This window comes from Stegodyphus dumicola, chromosome 5 (assembly GCF_044657685.1).
Source record: "Stegodyphus dumicola isolate Sdum_Otavi_A_Nest chromosome 5, ASM4465768v1".
NCBI lineage: Eukaryota > Metazoa > Arthropoda > Arachnida > Araneae > Eresidae > Stegodyphus > Stegodyphus dumicola.
Window position 1 is genome coordinate 104,701,197 of NC_140772.1, and position 23,353 is coordinate 104,724,549.

The 23,353-nt window shown below is 31.8% G+C and overlaps 1 protein-coding gene across 1 annotated transcript in view; it reads left to right on the forward strand.

Moving 5' to 3' along the window:
• LOC118182732 (ubiquitin carboxyl-terminal hydrolase 8-like) overlaps positions 1-23,353 on the forward strand; it is a 147,176-nt gene that overhangs the window by 4,139 nt on the left and 119,684 nt on the right. The window contains exons 2-3 of the mRNA XM_085816942.1: positions 5,027-5,133; positions 11,445-11,586. Of these exons, the coding sequence (XP_085673068.1) occupies positions 5,036-5,133; positions 11,445-11,586 (240 nt within the window). The 5' untranslated portion in view covers positions 5,027-5,035. The remainder of the gene's footprint in view (positions 1-5,026; positions 5,134-11,444; positions 11,587-23,353) is intronic.

Consider the following 23,353-nt stretch of genomic DNA (forward strand, 5'->3'; position numbering starts at 1 on the left):
GTAATCAAGATTCTGAAGAAGAATACGTAAGTTAGTATTTTTAATTATTTGAAGATATTATTTTTATGCATTGTTCTAAATGTAAGGTGGAAGTAAAGTAATTTGCGTAAACGTGCATGGAAATAATTTAAATATTTGACACTAAGTATTTGTAACCATTTGTAATGTTTGCGGTATGAATTAGTTAGTGACGTTTGTAATATAATAGATAATGTAGAGGTAAAAGTTTTTGGATATTTTATTTATTTTATACGGGGAAATGTTCATATTTGGAAAGGGTGTATACTTTTTCGCCATCAGGTAATTTCATATATGTTCTTTTTACCGGGTTTAAAGATTCAGAAAATTGTTATGCATTTTCGTGAAATTTTTCTAATTTATGAGAAAAAAGCAGTGTACATGCATATAGTGAAGAGTGTGCGCAATGCCATTTTTGTGCAATTCTGTGATGTTTTTTTAAGTAAAAATAAGTCGACGTGTACATGGTTTAGTGATATTTTAATTAAATGATAGTTATTTTGTGAATTTTATGTTTGTAGGAATTTGGTATACGTTTAAGTTGAAGTAAACGTGCATGGAAATAATTTAAATATTTGACACAAAGTATTTGTAATGCTTGCGGTATGAATTCGTTGGTGACGTGTATAATATAATAGATGATTTAGAGGTAAAAGTTTTTGGATATTTTATTTATTTTATACGGGGAAATGTTCATATTTGGAAAGGGTGTATACTTTTTCGCCATCAGGTAATTTCATATATGTTCTTTTTACCGGGTTTAAAGATTCAGAAAATTGTTATGCATTTTCGTGAAATTTTTCTAATTTATGAGAAAAAAGCAGTGTACATGCATATAGTGAAGAGTGTGCGCAATGCCATTTTTGTGCAATTCTGTGATGTTTTTTTAAGTAAAAATAAGTCGACGTGTACATGGTTTAGTGATATTTTAATTAAATGATAGTTATTTTGTGAATTTTATGTTTGTAGGAATTTGGTATACGTTTAAGTTGAAGTAAACGTGCATGGAAATAATTTAAATATTTGACACAAAGTATTTGTAATGCTTGCGGTATGAATTCGTTGGTGACGTGTATAATATAATAGATGATTTAGAGGTAAAAGTTTTTGGATATTTTATTTATTTTATACGGGGAAATGTTCATATTTGGAAAGGGTATATACTTTTTCGCGATCAGGTAATTTCATATATGTTCTTTTTACCGGGTTTAAAGATTCAGAAAATTGTTATGCATTTTCGTGAAATTTTTCTAATTTATGAGAAAAAAGCAGTGTACATGGATGTAGTGAAGAGTGTGTGCAATGCCATTTTTGTGAAATTCTGGGATGTTTTTTTAAGTAAAAATAAGTCGGCGTGTACATGGTTTATGTGTATGTGTTATTTTGAAAAACGCGTAAGGAGTATGGTATTGTGCACTTTTTCCCAATTTTGTAATGAATATTTGTCATGATTAAGCAGTTTTGTTAGATACAATTTCTAGCATAAGTGTAATTCGGCTAGTAGATTGTTGGAAGAAGTGTTCAGTAGATAAAAAGAAAAGAAACATGTCTTTACTTCGTGAAGACAAAATGGCGGCGGGAAAAAAAAAATAGAAGGTTGCTGTAGGAGAGTTGGTCGCCAAAAAAACGCCAAGTTACCATAATGTAAAAATCAACCAGAGAATGTATTATCACATAAAAAACAAAGCAACTTAAACAACTTACATTGAAAGAAATGTTTAATAAAGTAAACAAATAAATATTAAGCTTTTTTTTTTTTTCGTAAATTTTGATACCCTTTAGATCATAATTGTTCTATATTTCATAAATTACGGTTTCATATTTTTAATTTTATAATTTCTGCATGCCATCTTACCAGATTTAAACTGATGATCTGTAATCCGGAATCGCCAAAGTCCCGACGAGTCCGGATTAACGACTTTTGACTGTATTATATATTTTTGTGTGGTGACTCCAAAAACATTCACTAATAAAAGATTTATCATCTAAAGTACTTTCAGCCACTTTGGGACAGATTGCTAACAGAATCTTCTGTAGTTTTTCATCATGTTTCTGAATTTAATGTTGTTATTCTTTATTTTGCAGGCATATTAATCTAAAGTTCCCTTCAGATTTTATTAAATTTGAAATAAAAAACATGCTTTAATGTACTGAATCGTGAACTTCAAAATAAATATTACTAATTATTTTGTATCTAAAATATTTAAATTTGATAATGGAAATTATAGATTTTGCATTTTCAGTGAGAGAATTGTGCTATAATTATTGATGTTTGCATTTATATTTTCAGAAGCACCTCTCCCTCCCTCCCCAAAGATGATTCTCAGAAAGTGTACATCATATATATTAAAAGTAACAACTAATTATAGATAAAATATTAAAAAATTTAGATCCCAAACCACAAAAACTTGTAAAAACCGAAAACCAGTAAAATCCCCAAATCTCCCAATAAAAAAAAATTTTGGGGTATTTTTGTTTTAAATTTTTTTTTTATGCTACTGCATTATAAAAGTAACAATGTATGATCATTATTTATAATTTTCATAATTTTTAAGATGGGAAAAGTTGTAATTAAATATATTCAAGCTAATAGAAAATTTTATATTAATTAGTATTGTGTAAATTGCGAATTGAAACTAAGAGAATACAGTAGACTCCCAATTAACTAGATAATACCAGGACGAGTTCCATGGTTAATCCAAAATCATAGTTGATCCAACAGCAGTTTAACAAAAGAGAAAAAAAGGAACAACTCGTATTGTAATTAACAGAAAAATACCATTCATAGTTTACTTGCATTTTTAAATAGTTTGATTTGTAGAATAAATTCACTTGATTATATACAGTAAATTAGCATTCAAAATGAAAAGAACATGCTTCATAGAAGGACTGTATATTTAGTTTTTTATTACAGTTTAGAAATTTAATTTTTAATGCTTCATTTAACAATGTTTATGTATTACAAATTATGTGTTTTTAAGTATATATAACAGAGTTGGCCAAACTTCATGTCAGTAAGAGCCGTCTGTTTGAATTCAGGAATATTTGAGAGCCACATCTAGATTTCCTAAAAGTCACAAGTTCATATTTACATCATTATAGAAGTAGTGGAGGAGGTTTTAAATGGAAAGAAATCCCTGATAACTTTGTAAAAAGAGTCTAAACTAATTAATTACTTCTTTTTGGACACTGAATAGTTTTAATTTACCATATTTCATACATATATTTTACATGCACGAACCGCACAAATTGCCTGCGAGAGCCATATCAGGCTCGCGAACCGCACTTTGGCCACCCCTGATATATAATAAAGAATAATTATTGCTGTTATAGTTAAAAACATAAATAATAGTTTAAAATATAAATACTAAATATAATAATTGTTGCTCTTACAGTCAAAAGTCGTTAATTCGGACACCCATAATCTGGAATGATCTATAAATCCAGACCTCAAAGCTAAAAACTTTCTGCGTCGCGTTGGCGCATGTGCGGAAGACTTTTACGGCTGCGAATTTGCGCGTGCGCATGCGAGTAATACGTTTACGCTTGCGCGTTTAATGTATAACGGACGGTATAAGCTAAGCTAAAATTATCTAATTCAGTTAATGTTGCAGATTGCATTGTTCCTTAATCTTCGAATTGGATCCGGCTTATTATTTTTTGCAGACTGTTAGAGCAATTTTGTAAAAGTAAGCTTGAACTTTCGATTATGTCAAATAGAATTTCCGAATATGTAAAGGATCTACAAAGCGAAAGTATGTTTAGAAGTCCATTAAACAAAAGTGGAATTGCTGCAAAAAATGGATAAAGGCATATCCTTCGTCTGTCAAACCATTCCGAAATCTGTTTATCAATTTCACGCTGCTCTGTGACCCGGGGGGGGGGGGGAGGGAAACGCCGCAGCGCACAATGAATTGAAAGGTAATCTGTCAGCACTATCCTTATCTTCAGGGCAGATGTTTTTATTTGGCTTATAATTCCTTACTAAATGTAGTATTTCATCTCGATGTACCCTGTCTTTGATATGATTTAAATCAAATTCCTCGTCATTATAATTCGCTTCCGATAAAGTAAAGAGAAAGTATTATCACATAAAACAAAGCAACTTAAACAACTTATATTGAAAGAAATGTTTAATAAAGTAAACAAATAAATATTAAGCTTTTTTTTTTTTTTTTTTTTTTTTTTTTTTTGTAAATTTTGATACCCTTTAGATCATAATTGTTGTTTATTTCATAAATTACGGTTTAATATTTTTAATTTTATAATTTCTGCATGCCATCTTACCAGATTTAAACTGATGATGTATAATCCAGAAAAATCGATAATCCAGAATCAACGAAGTCCCGACGAGTCCGGATTAACGTCTTTTGACTGTATAGTTAAACTTAGTTCCTAAATGTTCTGACATTATCTGTTATCACTGGCGTTATGTTGTGCATTTTCTTAACCTTTATGTATTTCCCATTGAATTTTTCTTATTCTAGTGGTTTTTGATAATTTTTTATTATTCTGCAATAAAAAAAATTTAAATTTGTTTTTAAGACAAAGTGTGGTTTATCTGATCCAAATTAATTGATAGTTTCCTGCATTTTTAAATATGCTTTGTATGTTTTATGTTTAGGAAAAATGCTATACTTCATTTCATAAATGTCCTGTTTGTATAAATGTTCTGACATTATCTGCTATCATTGGCATTATGTTATGCATGTTCTTCACCTTTTTGTATTTCCCATACAATTTTTCTTTATTCTAGCAGTTTGTGATAATTTTTCATTATTCTACAATAAACAAATTTAAATTTGTTTTTAAGACATTTAACATAATAACAATTTACTGCCAGTTCATAATTAAAATTTTTGTATGAAACATTAATAAGAAATTTTACTGTATTGGGCCATTTCAGAAATTTGAGTATCAAACATTTTTAATTGTGATGAATACCTTTTAAATACAAGTTTTTATTGTACTTGATTTTTTTTTTTTTTTTTTTTTTTTTTTTTTTTAGATATTAAAAATGCCTTCAACATCCTTAAAGGAACTCCACATAGCTACATCTATGGAAAATCTTATACAGAAATCTGTTGTTGATGTCAAAGGTAGACCTACAAAGAGGTAAAATTAAAATTCTTTAACATGTATTGTTGTTAGTAATCAAAACCTGGATTAGAATATATATGTTATTCTTGTTTTTAACCAATCCATGATTTCAAATTTGTAAAGTTATTTTGACAATTTTGTAGTTATCATGAATGGAGTTAAGTAAAATTAAAGCTGTGAAGGTTTAAAATAATTCATGAAATTCAAAAATACTGCTAAGCTAAAACCACAGAGTATAAAAAAGGAGGAGGGGAAACTGGTATTACCACTTTTCCCAAAAATGGTCCACTTATTGTCGCATTGTTTATAGAGGGTGCTGCAATCACTAGCTTTCCGTCCTTTCGTAGTATTTTGCATAGACAGTAATAGCAAAAATACTGATTTGATATCAATTTTCATTATGAAAAAGTCAAATAATGGAAACTGTTTCGTCCCTGGATGCAACAGTGGTTATGAAACTGTTAGACTGAAGAATAAAAGCTTGGAAATCAAGAAACCAGATATATTTAAGAGTTCCAAAAGTGAGCAACATTTATATTATGCCTGATCATATATATGAATCGTCTGAAAACGGATAAGGGATTTCATCTGCCGAATACTGCATCTGGCTAATACTGCATATTTTACTTACAATAATATGTTAATTAAAGATCTTGAAGACACATTATTTAAATGTCTTTTGTTTTCAGCATCCTGATATGAATCTTGAAAAATTGAAAATACTTCCTTCCCAACAGTTCAGTTGAGAGTAAATTGCAATTAAATGGGTTTTTTAAATAGTTTTCGATATGAATTCGAACTAGTATAAAATTTTATAGACATGTACACATTCAGCAGCAGTACTTTCTAAGCCACAAACAAAAAGAAAAGGTTTGGTTTGCTCTATTTAATTACACCAAACAACTTGTGGGGTATCTGCCTAAGGTAAGGGAAACTGGCTTGTATAGATGTTTCACGTGGAAAAACCAGGAAAATGCCCATGCAGCTAGCCTGTTGCCGGGATTCGAACTCAGGACCAAACTGGCAGTGTTTGGTGACTTTTGCTGCGCAACTGCTGGTGATTGAACACAAATTTAATGAATAACTCTAGCCTCCTGTAGCTTGCCCCTGTGTGTAACAATATAAAAGAATACTGTTACTGTTAAGATTGTTTCAGGATTATTTATATAATTACTGTTACATTTTTATTAAATTTTTGTTATTTAACTCCTTAACTGTCGCGGGCGTATATATACGCCTTGCTCAGCCGATGCGTTAACTGCCCCAGGCGTATATATACGTCCTTCCAAACTGCTATCATTTGCTTTGTGCTGCTACACCTAAAATTATTCGCAAAGTTAACGCATCGGCTGCGCATCTGGGTGCATCTGGGGCAGTTAACGCATCGGCTGAGCAAGGCGTATATATACGCCCGCGGCAGTTAAGGGGTTAATTGAACTTGTTTCTTTCACTGTGAGTCTTTAATCCTTGAAAAAGAGATATTAAATTGAGAATAAAAAAGTAAATAATTGCTGCAAGAGAAAATAGACTTTACTTTTACATAGGTAATGATATTTTTTAAATACTGCAGCAAGCATACATTAGGTATTCTGATATTAAACTGGTAGTTTTGCAACAAATGTAATTAGACTCTAGTAGTAAATAATCAGTTCAATAAATGAAAATAAAAAATAGGGGATCTTTTCCAGCAAAAGATAACGCATGCACAACATTTTTTTCAAAAAAGCTACATGTACCAGTTTGAAACTTAACAGCGAGAAAATATCATCTCATTATAACTGTGATAAAATTTTTCTAAACATAAGAAATTCATCTTTTAGGCTATTGAATGGGATAGAATTTTCCTCTATTGGAGGAAAAGAGCACATGTACTTTTAAAATTAAGATCTGCATTATATTTTTAGTTAAAATACTGCATTTATTGGTTAGAAGTTAGTTCAAGCAGGACAAAATTAAAGATAAGATTGTATTAGTTTCAATATTTACTCTTTATATTTAATTATGAATAATATACAGTTCAGCATAACCATGTGTTCAGAATACTTAACTGAATTCAAATCCAAATTTTATTTTAAAATCTTGTGAAATCAATTTGAAACATACTTCTCAAATAACAAAGATATGGAAATTTTTAACAGAAAACAATAAAAATATGAAAATCAAAACTGACATCTGATTCATAAAAAAGAATAACTCATTATGATGGTAAAGAAAATTTACTAACTGAAGCAAAAAATTCTATAAGCTTCATTAAAATTTCGCCAGAATTTATATCAAGCTGTGTATCTAAGCATTTTACAAAATGAGAGACACGAAGAACCTATCTTAATTAAATTTAACATATATACAGCAAGTATTATTACTAGTAATATGATTATTTTTCTAAGGGGAAGGGACTGAAAAATATCTTCAAATTAATCATTCATAAAAAGTATTACAAGCCTTACAGCATGAAAGCTGTAAATTAATTTTATGATTTGAGGAATAAAATACAATCATTAGTGAGCAAAATATTATAACGATAATAACACAATCCATCCCATTAAAAACATAAACATTTTTTCATCCACTAATAAGCTTAGCTGCCTGGCTACTCAATAAATGTTTACATTTAGAACTGCTAAAATGGAACAGCAGCACCATCTAGTTAATGCTACATTTTAGGACCTGTTTTTCTAATAGGCAGTTTCACCTCCTTCTTTATACTGTGGCTAAAACGTATGGTCAAAGTGCCATTAAAATGTATGTTGTAAAATATCAAACTATTATAATGTTAATGTATATCATAATGTAAATAAAATTTGTAAATATATATATATATATATATATATATAAAGTAAAGTAGAAAGAACAAACGATAAAAGACCTAATAGAGATATAACTGATTTAAGATGCTATTCTGTATTGTATCCAGGTTTATTATTGTGTCATTACTTATTCTTATAGTATTTAGAAATCTTGTGAAATTTATTATTTTTCTTTTGTATAAATTTTAAACCTAGCAGTATTCTGCTTTTAAAATGTGACAGTATAAATATTTTAATGTATTTACAATGGCCAATAAAAAGAGGTTGTGGTTTTCCTTAAGGCAGTAAGTCCACTCACTTAAAAAAGAAAAAAAAAAAATATTTCTGTAAAATGTAGAATTATTTTTTCATTTGTACGAAAAGTCTTTTAGGCAAGAAAAACTAGATTTGTTAATCAAACAGTATTTATATATTATATTCTGATGGACATCTAAATTTATTTAAAAGTGGTGAATGTGAAGATTTTTCTGCTGTACTCAAAAATTCACAAAAGCATGAGTTTTGCCTCCTCACATTTTCACGACACTAAAGGGGATTTTAATATTTGGTATCATCTCTAGGTGAAGATAAGACTACCAAGAAAATAGTTAATGAATGAGCATGAGTACAGTAGGAGTCCAGAAATCCACAATGCTTGGCACCAGAGGTTGTGCGGATTTTAGGATTTTGCGGATTTCAGGACAGAAAAGATAATATTCAGACTAAAAGTGCAAAATAAATAAGGCGTATTAGATACATTTAATTAAATTATTATATACATTAATACAGTATTTATTTATATGCATTAAATTATTATTACATAAACTGATTATATTATATTGTTCATTTACATTAGGCTCCTCTATTCTTAAATTAGCATGAATCTGCTTCCCCTTTTCTCTTAGGAGTAGTCCTGAAGTAGGTACTCCTTCACTCCGCCGCTGCTGGAACCACTTGTACAACGATGTTTGCCGATTTCGCCTTATGTAAAGATTTCCAGTTTCGGATTCCGGTGTTAAAATCACTGTTGCTGTAAAATTTCAACAGCTTTTCTTTATTGTTCCGTATATCACACACAGTCCGTGTGGCAATTCCATACGATTCTGCTATAAACCGAGCAGTAGCACGTGCCTCCACCTTTAGCAGAATTTCCACTTTTTTCATTACCGTCAATGCAACGTGTTTACGTTTTTCAGTGTTGCAAGCAGTAAAATCACAAGTGCGTTTCTTATCTGTCGTTGTATTAAAAAGTGCTGAAATTTAAAATATTCTTAATTTATCCACAAAATATCCGGATTAAAAAAAACGACATCACTAAACAATCTCGTGAAATAACAAAGCTCAGAAAGTACAACAACGTGAAGCGTGAACTTGAAAGAAGAGTTGAGTTAATCGTCTGCTTTTTTACCTTGATGCAGATTGGAGGGGAAAAAACTTTTATCGTGATGTCAATAATTTGGTATTCCCATTATGAGTCATTATTATTCGGTAATTATGACGTCATTATCACGGAAGTATTTTTTCTTCGATATTTCATACTCCATGTTGCAGTTTCCGGAACCTATAAACTAAATGTTTATATTTTGTGAGGCAACGCGGATTTCAGACCAGCAGATTTTCGGTATTTGACTGTATCATTTCAGCTGTTCCCAGAGCCCACACAAACACATGTATATGTAGAGTCGTCTAAAACGTTTTGTGGGGTTTTGGTGGTAAATAAATTTAAAACAGGAAAATTTCATTGAATCACATACTCGTCATTTTGTGCTATGACTTTAGGCTATCTCTTTGCAACTCGAAAATATCTTTATTTAAAAAGTCGTTAGGCTTATTCAAAGGTGGGACAAATACGTCCCACCACACATGTAGGCATTGCTGCTACTAGATGGCAGCACCATTCAAATATTTTAAAATTCAAGTAAAGTATCATGTTCATTTTATATGTTGATAATGCAAATTTATATTTTTTAATAAATTGCAACAATGTTAAAACTTGACAAATATTTAGTATTTTTTCCGAAAGAAATGAAAATATAACTCTGTAACGTGAAATGTCATAGACTACTAAAGGGATATGTCAGTGTGGTTCACCATAAAAAAATATCCTAAGCAGAGGAAAGAGATATGGAATGTAAATAAACATGATACCCTCCTAAATATCTTCCTTTTCAAACCTGTAGCAAATAAAGTATTGGAGCGAAAATCTGCCCTGTTTCAAATCTATTATGAGTTTCAAATCTATTATGAAATCATTACAAAATATCTAAAATGTCGTACAGAGAGCAATTTAAAAATATATATATATATATTTTATTTTGCGAATATGATCAATATTTTCTAGATAGTTATTCAAAAACATTTTTCATATCTTGCATATTCATTTGGTTGCTAAAACTAGCACTTTAAATAAGCATGTTAGGAGAATTTACTCTTAGGCAAAGATGCCATTTTACTGCTCTAGATGTGTGGTGGAACAAGCGGTATCCCACCACGTCATGAATTACCTTAAAGGTTTACCTTTTCCCCTCCCATGAAATAACATTTTATGAGGGGCTAATTATCTATGTGTAAAGGTATGTTTTCCAAAAAAAAAAAATTTTTTTAATTTTTTTTTTAATTTTTTTTTTATGCACCAAACCTTGAGGGGTTATTGCTATTTCCTCATTCTTACACATATATTCGGCAAAGTTTTATACTTGTTATTAAAAAAGAAAATTACAAGAAGTTTGACTCCCATATGAACAAAACTTTCAATTTTTGATATCTTCATGTTGCCCTGAAGAATTGGTTAATCAAGTTAGAATAATTTGAGAAAAATAAGTGAAGTGCAGAAGGAAATGTGTATTACTTAATAAGCCATATGAGGAAATCATGGTGTCTACATGGGATTTCTCCCCTTCCCCATGGTAAACACAGTTCATAAATCTGTACAAATATTTTGCTTTAGATAAATTCCTATTTTTGGTGTGTTCTATGTGTTTATTGTGCTCTCTTTTAATGTTACTTTTAAACTTATAATGGTCAACCATGTGGTCAAGAATTTATTTGTCCAAAATATTTAGTCGTTCAATTCAAAGTTTATTGCATCTCCTAGCTGGTTTGTGTACAATCTAGGCAGGAAGCAAACATGTTTACATTGGCAGCATAAAATAATATTTATAAAGATCTTTCTGACATTCAAAATGATAAAAAATAAGGAGTTAAAGAACAGAGAAATTATCTGTTAATAATTTCAAGAGTGCAGATAATCAGAAACAAACATTAATTCTTAATGTAACCAGTATTTAACAAGTTTGTAAGAAGCAAGAAATAATGTATTTGTATCTCTTTCATTATTATCAAGAAATATGCTCAGTTCAAATATAAATTATTAATTTAGTATTTGAATGATGCATTAGATGGTATATATTTGCATTTACTTAGACATCATTTGAATTGAAATAGATAAAGGCAAAGTCCACTGTATTCCAGGTTTTATTATTGTTTACATACTAATAATTTAGAATCTGTAAAACAAATTTTTATCTTTTTACTTCCCAGTCTGGTAACAGGAGCACGTAAGCTTTTTCAAGCAGCAGAGACTGCTCACGTCCTCGATAAAGATGAAGAGCAAGCTTTTGTTTTATATTCGAAGTTCATTGAATTGATTTTAGTGTTGAAGGACAGGTCTGATTTCTCAACAGTATGTATAGACCCTTTTTATCATAATCTTTTTTTTTAATCTTATATTTTATATATTGCAGGTATTTCATTGCAAACTTAATACATATCTTATTAACAACTAAATAGTTAGACCAGTGGTTCTAGCTAAAAGCTAATTCCTCCTCCTTCCCCTAAAGTTGAAAAATAAATAAACATTTATTTAGGCACAACAAGAAATTGTTGGGGTCACACTGACCAAATGCCTCCTGAAATTATGAAATTCCTGCCGTTCTCACGGTAGAGAAACCCTGTTAGACTGACAGATACATTGCCTGCTAATTCTTTCTCTCTTTAAATATATGTGGCCCAGTTAGTTAATAGATATTTTCAGTAGATTGCAGAATTCATTTGTCTAGTACAGTCAAAAGTCGTTAATCCGGACTCGTCGGGACTTTGGCGATTCCAGATTATCGATTTTTCCGGATTATAGATCATCAGTTTAAATCGCATAAGATGCCATGCAGAAATTCTAAAATTCTAAAAATATGAAACCGTAATTCATGAAATAAAGAACAATTATGATCTAAAGGGTATCAAAATTTACAAAAAAAAAAGCTTAATATTAATTTGTTTACTTTATTAAACATTTTTTTCAATGTAAGTTGTTTAAGTTGCTTCGTTTTATGTGATAATACTTTCTCTTTAATTCTATAAACAGACATAATTTCTTGTTCAGTTACAAAGTTCTGCTGTTCAAGTCCCGTAATTGCTGTGCCGAGAATACCGACTAACTTGTCAATCGAAATTTTTTCGTTTTCGCTAACCTCTCTGTCACCTTCTTCATGTCTTTATCCATTTTTTGCAGCAATTCCACTTTTTGTTTGATGGACATCGAAACATACTTTCGTTTTGTAGATCCTTTGGGAGCTCCAACATTGGAAATTCTATTTGACATAATCGAAAGTTCAAGTTACTTTTATAAAATTGCTCTTACAGTCTGCAAAAAATAATAAACCGGATCCAACTCGAAGATTAAGGAACAACGCAATCATCAACATTAACTGAAATAGATAATTAGATAATTTTAGCTTATACTGTCCATTATACATAAAACGTGCACGCGAAAACGTATTCTGCACTTGTGCACACGCATATGCGCAGTCGTAAAGGTACTTAAGCGCACGCGTAAACACCTATGCGCATGTGTCAACGCGGCGCATGCGCAGAAAGTTTTTAGCTTTAAAGTCCGGATTATGGGTGTTTGAATTAACGACTTTTGACTGTATATACTAGTGTAATACTTTTTGCTTTGTTTGATGTTACCTTACATAGAATTTTAAAAGGATCTGAAAAATTATAATTTGTATTTTACTGTATATATATATATATATGCTTGAATATATATATATATATATATATATATATGCATGAAGCCTGTATTTTATTGACACATTTTGAAAGTTTGCATATATTTTTTTGTATTATGACACTTATGAAATAAATTATAGGAAGAAAACTTATATTATTGAAAATGTCTTTTCTACTAGTTTATTGATTGTTCAGCATAGGAAATTACATTTCATTTAAGTTATTATTTTATCTTTTATGATGATAAATTCTGTTCGTGATATAATTTAAGAATAAATTCATGAATCGTGAAGAATAATAATTACTTAACGAGTGCTGACCAATTTAATTTTATTTATACATACACTTCAGTATTAGAAATTTTAGGATTTTGTTGTTAAATGTCCATTTTGAATTTTCTACTTGCTTTATGCAACTTATAAAGTTATTGGATAACAAGTATCCGTAGTCATATTGTTACAAAAGTTCCCATTCAGAGTTACTTCCTTCTTAAAGTGGGTAACATATAAGTCTCTGATGGCATTTGAAATTGTACATTACCAGTCAACTTTGCTACTTCTGGCGACTAAGCATGATGGTCACTTTAAGAAGGAAGTATCTTTGATTTTTAGGACAAATTCCAATTATTTGAGTATCTGATCAAAATAGTGTGAAATTCTTTAGCTGTGTATTTCCATCTTATTTTCTTCTAGTGCTTATTTCCATTTAGCTAAACTATCTTAGCATTTTATGTTCATGCTTGTGTTATAGCAAAAGAATTTCTGTTATGTTATGAAAGGAATGGTTAAGCCATTGTTGTGGCATAAACCTTTGAGTATTATTTTGTTGAACTATTAATGGGAAAGATGGTCAGTTTGACCCCGCCAGAGTAGACCAAAATGGTACTCAACATTCCAGAAGTTTCACTGTTGCCAATACAGATGATATAGCCTGACGAAAACTCATCTCACAGCAAGTAAAGAAAAATTCTATTCTCAAACTAAACTGCAACTGAATTGTTTCATATACCATAGCCAGACTGAGAGCAAAACACTTTAAAGGAATGTAAATATCCTTAAATAGTCAGCGAAATTATAATTGTAGTTCTGGTACATAGCTTTTTCGAGTATATATCTTTAACTGCCCTGTTATACTGGTCAGCCTCTTCAGAATTGATTTTGTCTCCCTGAAGTGCTAGCTCCTATATTCGAGAATCACCGAGGTCACTAGGGCTGTTTTAGATACTTGTGGTCCAGTTTGACCTTTCTGCACTAATTGTTAAGTATTCATTATAAGTGTTTCTTGCCCACTCTTTCCTGTTCTCTTTAGATGGGGGCCAGGGGTTCCACTAGTGAGAAAAATTTAAACCTTGTTTTTTTAAGCCCAAAAAACTGTTAATTTTTGTTTTGGCATTTTGCACTGAAAACTTTAAATGTCGGATTCACTTTTCAAATTATTGCCACCAAATATTATCGCTCTGTGTTATATTTAAAGAAATTAAATAATGAAGAATCTGCATAAATGTATGTATGTTTGGTACCTAGAGCCATCAAATTTTGAATAGCGTAGTCCTCTACTCGAATATGTGCATCTGGAAGACTGAATTTCGAATTTGTTTTATTTTCGATTTCATATTTTGTAACACTTTAACAAATTTTTGACTAACAAACTCAGTGATTTCAAAATGAGCAATGGCAACATTGTATAGGGAAAAAACATTTTTATCTCCAGCGCGAGAGATTGTGTATCGTAAATTCTAAAGATATGCTTATTTTAAAACTATTTTGCGATATTGCTGTTGAATTGATTTTGTGGTTTAACCCTCAACCAGCAAAGCCATAGAACTTTTTTTATATCTCTAAAAATGTATATATATGTGCATATTAAAATATTTCAAGGAGACTAAGGCTATTAAAAGTACTACCATTAAAAGTACACAAATCCAGGTATAAAATACCAGGAGAATTTTTTTCATTAAAATCAAGAAAATAATTTTGTTTTGGGAAATTTGCGCTTTCTTAGCAAAAACACTGGCCGGTCAGAGGGTTAAGTGCAAACAGCATGATACCCCTTTGGATGTAATGTAAAATCTGAAAGGTTTCAGTTTTATTATACAGTCAAAAGTCGTTAATTCGGACACCCATAATCCAGAATGATCTATAATCCAGACCTCAAAGCTACAAACTTTCTGCACATGCATCGCTTTGACGCATGCGCGTAAGACCTTGCGAATCTGCATGAGCGAGTGCACAAAATATGTTTACGAACACGTGTTTAATGTGTAACGGATGGTATAAGCTAAGCTAAAATTATCTAATTCAGTTAATGTTGCAGATTGCGTTGTTCCTTAATCTTCGAATTGGATTCGGCTTATTATTTTTTACAGACTGTGTACGTATCCAAATGATCAGAAGGTTGTTGATGCTTGTTCCTTGATCTATTGCACCAAGATATTTTACTGTACATTTATTTACAATTTATTTACAAGTCGTATGCCACCTGGCATGTTTACAAGCGTTATGCCTCCTGGCATGTACATAATAGACATATTCTGCCACCTGGCATGTGAATTGATACATCATATTAGTTTTCTGCCACCTGACAGATACGATGCAATTACCTCAATTAGCGGTAATACGCCCGACATTTTGGCGTGTCCGCTTCCCTTACGTTCTGCAACGCAACTAACTTTTTGTGCGGTGCGCCCTCTGGGCACAAATCACCGCAATTACCGAGGAGGCCAAAACATCCTCCCCCCCCCCCGATGAATTACATTCATCTTAATACAATCTTCAATATATGCAAACAAGTAAATGAAAAATATACAAAATGAAAACATACAAGAACCTTCAAAAAGTATGAAATTACATGTTACACTTACCAATCTTCTAGCAAAACATCTTATATCTTACTATATTGAAACGTTAACTATGAGGGTTAAACTAGAACAAACAAATAAAATTATTAGTACAATAAGAAATGAAAATAATAATAAAACATATTCAATATAAACCAAACACTTAAGTTAATGTTCTTCAACTGGTAAAAGACACAGTTTGGTAATAGGACGTTTAATGTCCCCGTGCACAGTTTTTAGTCTAACCACTCGGACATTATTGTCTCTTCCAGGAAACACTTCTATTACTCGCCCGAGTTTCCAACGTAATGAAGGCATATTATCTTCTTTAATGAGAACCAAGTCGTTTAGGCGAATATTTCTGCTAGGTTGTCTCCATTTGCTACGCTGCTGTAGTTGGCACAGGTACTCTTTAGACCACCACTTCCAAAACCCTTGGAACATCTGCTGTGTTAGTTGCCATCTTTTCAATGGAGATACTCGTACTTCGGTTAAATCTTGTTCCGGAACAGCTGTTAAAGAAGTTCCTATAATAAAGTGTCCAGGAGTCAAAGCTGTCAAATCATTGGGATCACTGGAGACAGGTGTTATTGGCCTCGAATTTAAGCATGCTTCAATTTGTGCAATTAGAGTTAGAAACTCTTCATAAGTCAAAATTTGAGTTCCAACACATTTCTTTAGATGCAGCTTCATAGATCTAACAGCTGCCTCCCATATACCACCATGATGTGGAGCAGCTGGCGGGTTGAATATCCACCTTATGTTTTCATTTGCTAACCACCTTTGAAATTCTGAGGTTGACTGGACAGATGAAACTGCTTCCTTGAGGATTTTATTTGAACCTATAAAATTAGTTCCACAATCACTTCTTATTTCTTGAGGTTTTCCTCTCCTCGAAGCAAATCATTTTAGAGCAGCTAGGAATGCTTCACTTGATAAGTCGCTAGCAATCTCTAAATGGATAGCCTTTGTAGCTAAACAAACGAAAATACAGACATAACATTTAATTGGTCTTATACCTCTTCCCCTTTTCATTTTCACAGAAAATGGGCCGGCATAATCAACGCCAACCTTTGAAAAGTTTCTACTTGGAATCACTCTACTTGCAGGTAGTTCTCCCATTAATTGAATAGATGTTACTGCTCGTACTCTGCAACATTTTATGCATTTCCAAATGCATTTTTTAATTTCATTCTTTGCACTTATTATCCAGTATTTCTGTCTTATTGCGGATAACATTAAATGCAACCCTCCGTGTAAATGTTTTTCGTGATAATGCTGTATCATTAATTTTGTGAAGTGATTATTATTTGGCAATATAATGGGATGTTTACTTTCTCTGGTAATTTCTGCGTTTCTTAATCTACCTCCTACTCTTAAAATTTCGTTTTCATCTAGAAATGGATTAAGTGAAATGATTTTGCTTTTAGTTTTAATCGGTTGTTCTGTCTTTAAAGCCTTAATTTCTTCTGAAAATTCATTAAGTTGAACATTTCTTATAATAAATTCTGAAGCCTTCCGTAACTCATAGGCGGTAAGCACACCAGATTGCCTTTCACGAGCGGATTTACAGTTGTTCACGAAGCGCAGAACATAAGCCATTATTCCCAGTACTTTCGTTAAATTTCCGTACAGTTCAAGATTTAGTAACGGTTCTGTAGATTCCACAAGTGTTTTCAAAGTAACACATTTACGTTCTTCACTAACGTTTTGCAAGTCAGCTTCGGTATTCATTTCGTTTATGTGATGTCGAATATCTACTTCTGAAAGCCAGGGTGGCCCAGAAAACCAATCACTATCATTAATTAGAGCTTCAGCATCCATCCCCCTCGTAAGTTTATCAGCAGGGTTTGTCTTCCCACTGCAAAAGTACCAGTTGTTTAAAATTGTTTTCTCCTTGATTTCTACCACACGATTTCTAACAAATTGTTTCCACTCGTTGGCAGATCCCTTGATCCAGTGAATGCAAATTTGGGAATCAGTCCAGTAAAATATATTTCCCTTATCCAACTGCGGAAATATCGATTGCAAATACGAACCTAATCTTGCAGAAATTAATGTTCCCAAAAGTTCAAGCCTAGGGAGTGTTAACCTTTTTAATGGAGCCAAACGGGATTTCGACACTATGAAACTTGTTTTACATTTATTTTTCTTCTTAAATCTAAAATATGCTACGGCACCATAACACTTGGGACTGGCATCAGAAAATATGTGAACTTCTATAAACTTCCAACACATATCACTGAAGTACTGTCTGGGAATTTCGAAAAACTTTATTTTTTCAACTTCTTTTAACCATTCCTGAAATATGAATTCTGTATCAAGGGGAACACTTTCGTCCCATTGAATACCCTTTTCCCACATAGTTTGCATTAAGAGTTTAATTCGAACAGTAAATGGATTCATAATTCCTAAGGGATCAAAGAGCATACCACATGCTGCTAAAATGATGTGTTTAGTTACTTTGAGATTTTGTAACTTCTCAAACTGAGATACATCTATTTTCAAATTATCATTTACATTGTCCCAGATAAGACCTAAAACTTTCAACGGTACCAAAGAATCTTCAGATGTTTCACGAGAGTCAATTCCATTAAGTTTCCATAGTTCATTCAGCTCAGGTGAGTTTGAAACCCATCTACGTAAATTCATACTGGCCTCGCTAAGAATGAAAATCATGTCCTTGCTTAAATGTAAGGCCTTTGCTACATTGACTGTCCCAGAAATTAAATCATCTACGTAAAGCTCTTTTAACATACTGCATGCCTCTTCGTAGGCATCTTCATACTTTTTTAAGTGCAGTCTTACTGTAGCTGTTAATAAATAAGGTGAGCATTTGACCCCGAAAGGAACTCGATTGTGTTGAAGAACTTGTAAGTTGGAATTACTGTGATCGAGATTTGACCCTTCTTCATTTATCCACAAAAACTTTAAAAAATCCCTATCTTCTTTAGCTAAGCCTACCTCTAAAAATGCACGCTGAATGTCGGCACAAAACGCAATTGAATGTACCCTGAATTTAATGATATTCTTTAGCAAATCAGGATTTAAATTAGGTCCGCTTTCCAAACAATCATTAAGTGATAAATTTCCCTTACTTTTAGAAGAAGCGTCAAAAACTATTCGAACCTTTGTAGAATCCTTCTGCTCGCGCACTACCGCGTGATGAGGCATGTAATACCCCGTTTTCAAACTACTATTTAAATACGTATCTACCCGTTCCACTATACCATCTCTCAAGTGTTCATTAATTATCTCATTATATTTTAAATATAGCTCGCTATTTTTCTGAAACTTATTATTTAAAAATTGTAAACGCTGTTTCGCGATTTCATAATTGTTATTTAAACCTTCAACACCTTCTTTCCACAATAATCGAGTTTCATATCTTTTATTTTTGTAAGTTGTATTTCGTTCAAATGACTCTAAAATTTCTTTATCTGATAGAGATATTTCTTTATCCGAACTTATCCCGATAGTTTCTAATTCCCATAATTTTTTAACTCTTTCATAATCTAAGTCCTCATTTACAACGGTTATATGATTAACTCTTGCGTCCTTACACTTTGATCCTTCATCCTTGCCTTGAATCACAAAACCGAAAGTGCTTTCTGTTGCGACTAATTTTTTACAAATCTTCACGTTTTGTTCTCCTAAAATTTCCCAAATATAATCCGAACCTATTAATACTTGAATTTCATCACTCGTACCAGCATCTGCTAATTCTATTCCCTTCTCAAACGCCATCTTTCGTATCCACCGAGAAGGAACTTTTACTTGCCCTAGTGTTATAGAATCAATGACTATTGCGTTAATTTTTATCTTTTTACTGGGATGGCTTACAATTTGCAATACGATTTCTACGATATCATACAAGCGCTCTTTTGCATCTTTGCATCCAAATGTGAAAATAATAAGCGCTTCTTTATTAATAATTTTCAACCCCAGTGAATCAACCACTTCTCGTAAGATGAATGACTTTGTTGACCCTGAATCTAGCATACAACGTAATACCTTTTCGTTCCCCCCTTTACACCTAACTATTGCCGAAAACGTCTGTAAAAGAACGGAAGTTGGTGATTTAATTTTGTTATTATTTTCATTACATAAGAGCGAAAGAGAAGCTTCAGGGATTGGCGTTTGTTTTGTCTGATTGGAAGTATCCGTCTCTAAATCTTTCGATGCCGCGTCACATATTAACGAATTATGTAAACCTTGGACATTGCACAGTCTGCACTTCTCATCTTTATGAGCACAGAAACGCCTTGGATGCCCTTTCGAAAAGCAAATAAAACATAAACCTCGATTCATTAAAGCCTTTCGGCGAGCCTTTAAATCAAGTGCGCAATCATGATTCATATGACAAGCAGATAAACAAAATATGCAGACATTTTGATTCTCTTTCTTAGGCGGGGTAGAGAACTTTCGATTTTGATTAAAATGCGATTTTTGAAAGTATTTAGAGGGAGTTTCGCTTTGACTAGTTAATATTGAAGCACCTTGCTTATTCGTACTGTAATCATTTCTTTTAGAATGCATGTAAGATTTATTTTGATAACCTTCATGGGAACTTTTGTTTCGTATTGATGTTTCATTTACATCAAAATTCTTAGAACGCGCTAACATCATTGATGTTTCCCTACATTCCACTTCCGTTTTCAAGAACGTTAGTAGTTCATTAACATCGAAATTTTGTTTATCTCTTCTTTTCCTAGTGAATTCTAGAGTTAAATTCTCGGGTATTAACTTTAACAAAATAGGGGATAATAAATGTCCATAAGAACCACTAGTAACATTTAAAGAATTTAAATTCCTTATTTGTATTTCTATATCGTCATAAAGCTTCCTCAAAGAAACCGTATTTCCGGAATATTTTACAGGTTCTAAACTCAACAATTTATTCATATGCGCATTAATTAGCAGGTCATCTCTGCCGAAACGGTTTTTTAGTATATCAACAGCCACCGTATAGTTTTCACTAGTAAATGTTAATCCACTAATAGCATTTAAAGCTAAACCTCCCAAAAGCGATTTTAAATAACAAAACTTGTCAACCGAACTGAGACTTTCGTTTTGGTGAATGGAATTACTAAACTGATTCCAGAATTCAAGCCAAGAACAAAAATCACCGTAATATTTTGTAATCGTCAATTTTGGCAATTTTAAAGTATTAACTTCACAAGTTTTCAACTTCAGGGATATAGTTTCCTCACTAGAATTTCTAGATTCAACTTTACACGTGTTTTTTCTTAATTTTTCCTGAATTTTACATTTAAAACTTATAATTCTTTCCTGATATTCCTGCGCGGAAATTACTTCTGTTTCCAACTCCTGTTCCGTAATTATAAGTTTTTCAATCTCAGAATCGTATTGTTTCAACAACTGCGATTTTTCAAGTAACATTTCGAGTAATTCTTTTAATTTCTCATCCGCGGTTTCACCCTCTTCTAAAAATGCAGAATCTATTTTACTCATCAACTTGGTAGTTAAGTTACGCGTCACCGTACGCAACTTCTTTGCCTTATTCATAGCCTCCATTTTACCATTAGATTCTATCAACTAAAATAATCACCAAGATTTTTATTCAACAATTCTATTCAAAACTGGAAAAATGAAAAAGGGCCTACCTCGAATTTCTTCGCGTTAAATCCTGGCTTTTCAGTCATGAACTCACTAATTTTCTTCGTCCATTCTTCATCTCCACAAATCAAGTCCGGTGTCACCAGAAAAAATGTACATATCCAAATGATCAGAAGGTTGTTGATGCTTGTTCCTTGATCTATTGCACCAAGATATTTTACTGTACATTTATTTACAATTTATTTACAAGTCGTATGCCACCTGGCATGTTTACAAGCGTTATGCCTCCTGGCATGTACATAATAGACATATTCTGCCACCTGGCATGTGAATTGATACATCATATTAGTTTTCTGCCACCTGACAGATACGATGCAATTACCTCAATTAGCGGTAATACGCCCGACATTTTGGCGTGTCCGCTTCCCTTACGTTCTGCAACGCAACTAACTTTTTGTGCGGTGCGCCCTCTGGGCACAAATCACCGCAATCACCGAGGAGGCCAAAACAGACTGTTAGAGCAATTTTATAAAAGTAAGCTCAAACTTTCGATTATGTCAAATAGAATTTCTGATATATATTTACTAATATGTAAAGGATCTACAAAGCAAAAGTATGTTTCGAAGTCCATTAAACAAAAAGTGGAATTGCTGCAAAAAATGGATAAAGGCATATTCTTTGTTTATCTAAATTTTAACGTTTGTTTATCTAAAATTTGTTTATCTTTAGCACCGCGGTGGGCGGGCGCGCAATGAATTGGAAGTTGATCTGTCAGCACTATCCTTATCTTCAGAGCAGATGTTTTTATATTATTTGGCTTATAATTCTTTACTAAATGTAGTATTTCAGCTCGATGTACTCCATCTTTGATATGATTTAAATCAAATTCCTCGTCATTATAATTCGCTTCCAATAGCGAAGAAAGTGATAGAGGTTATTGAAAATGAAAAAATTTCGATTGACAAATTAGTCGGTATTCTTGATACAGCAATTATAGGATTTGAACAGCGGAACTTTGTAACTGAACAAGAAATTATGTCTGTTTATAAAATTAAAGAGAATGTATTATCACATAAAAAACGAAGCAACTTAAACAACTTAACATCGAAAGAAATGTTTAATAAAGTAAACAAATAAATATTAAGCTTTTTTTTTTTTTTTTTTTTTTTTTTTTTTTTGTAAATTTTGATACCCTTTAGATCATAATTGTTCTTTATTTCATAAATTACGGTTTCATATTTTTAATTTTATAATTTCTGCATGCCATCTTACCAGATTTAAACTGATGATCTATAATCCGGATTAACAACTTTTGACCGTATATATATAATAAAATTCTTTCCATATACCATCTCTAAGGAACTATCTATCTATATATATATATATATATATATATATATATATATATATTATAATTTATAATAAAAAAATCTTTCCGTATACCATCTCTAAGGGTCTATATGTATGTATAATAGACAGTGAGTTTTCTGTTTGGGTTCATGCCAGTATGGGTGTGCAGTTGATTTTACAGCCATGAATGGGAAAGAGATAGAAGCTGTATATGAAATAGCGGTTTATTATTTGTTTTCAGTGTTTAATGTACATCAAAATGTGGTGTTGAAAAATAAATCAAGATCCTTCTTTTCAACTGAAATATCATGTTTACACTCCCTACTTACCAGAAAAGGTAAATGAAGTTTTTTCTTATTTTAAAACCAGATTGATAGCTGAGCTTGCATAGGTCAGTGGATGCTTACGACTTCAAATCAAAAGCAGTTGGCACACTACCTTTTGGACAAAGCAACAAATAATATAGATTTTGGGCAAAAATGTATGAAACTAAACAGTAAATGATAGGATATGGGGGATATAAATGTAAATGAATAGGGAGAAAGGAGTAAAAGATGTACAGTCAAAAGTCTTTGATGCGGACTCGTCGGGACTCTGGCAATTCCGGGTTATTGGTTGTTCCGGATCATCAGTTTAAATCTGGTAAGATGGCATGCAGAAATATAAAATTAAA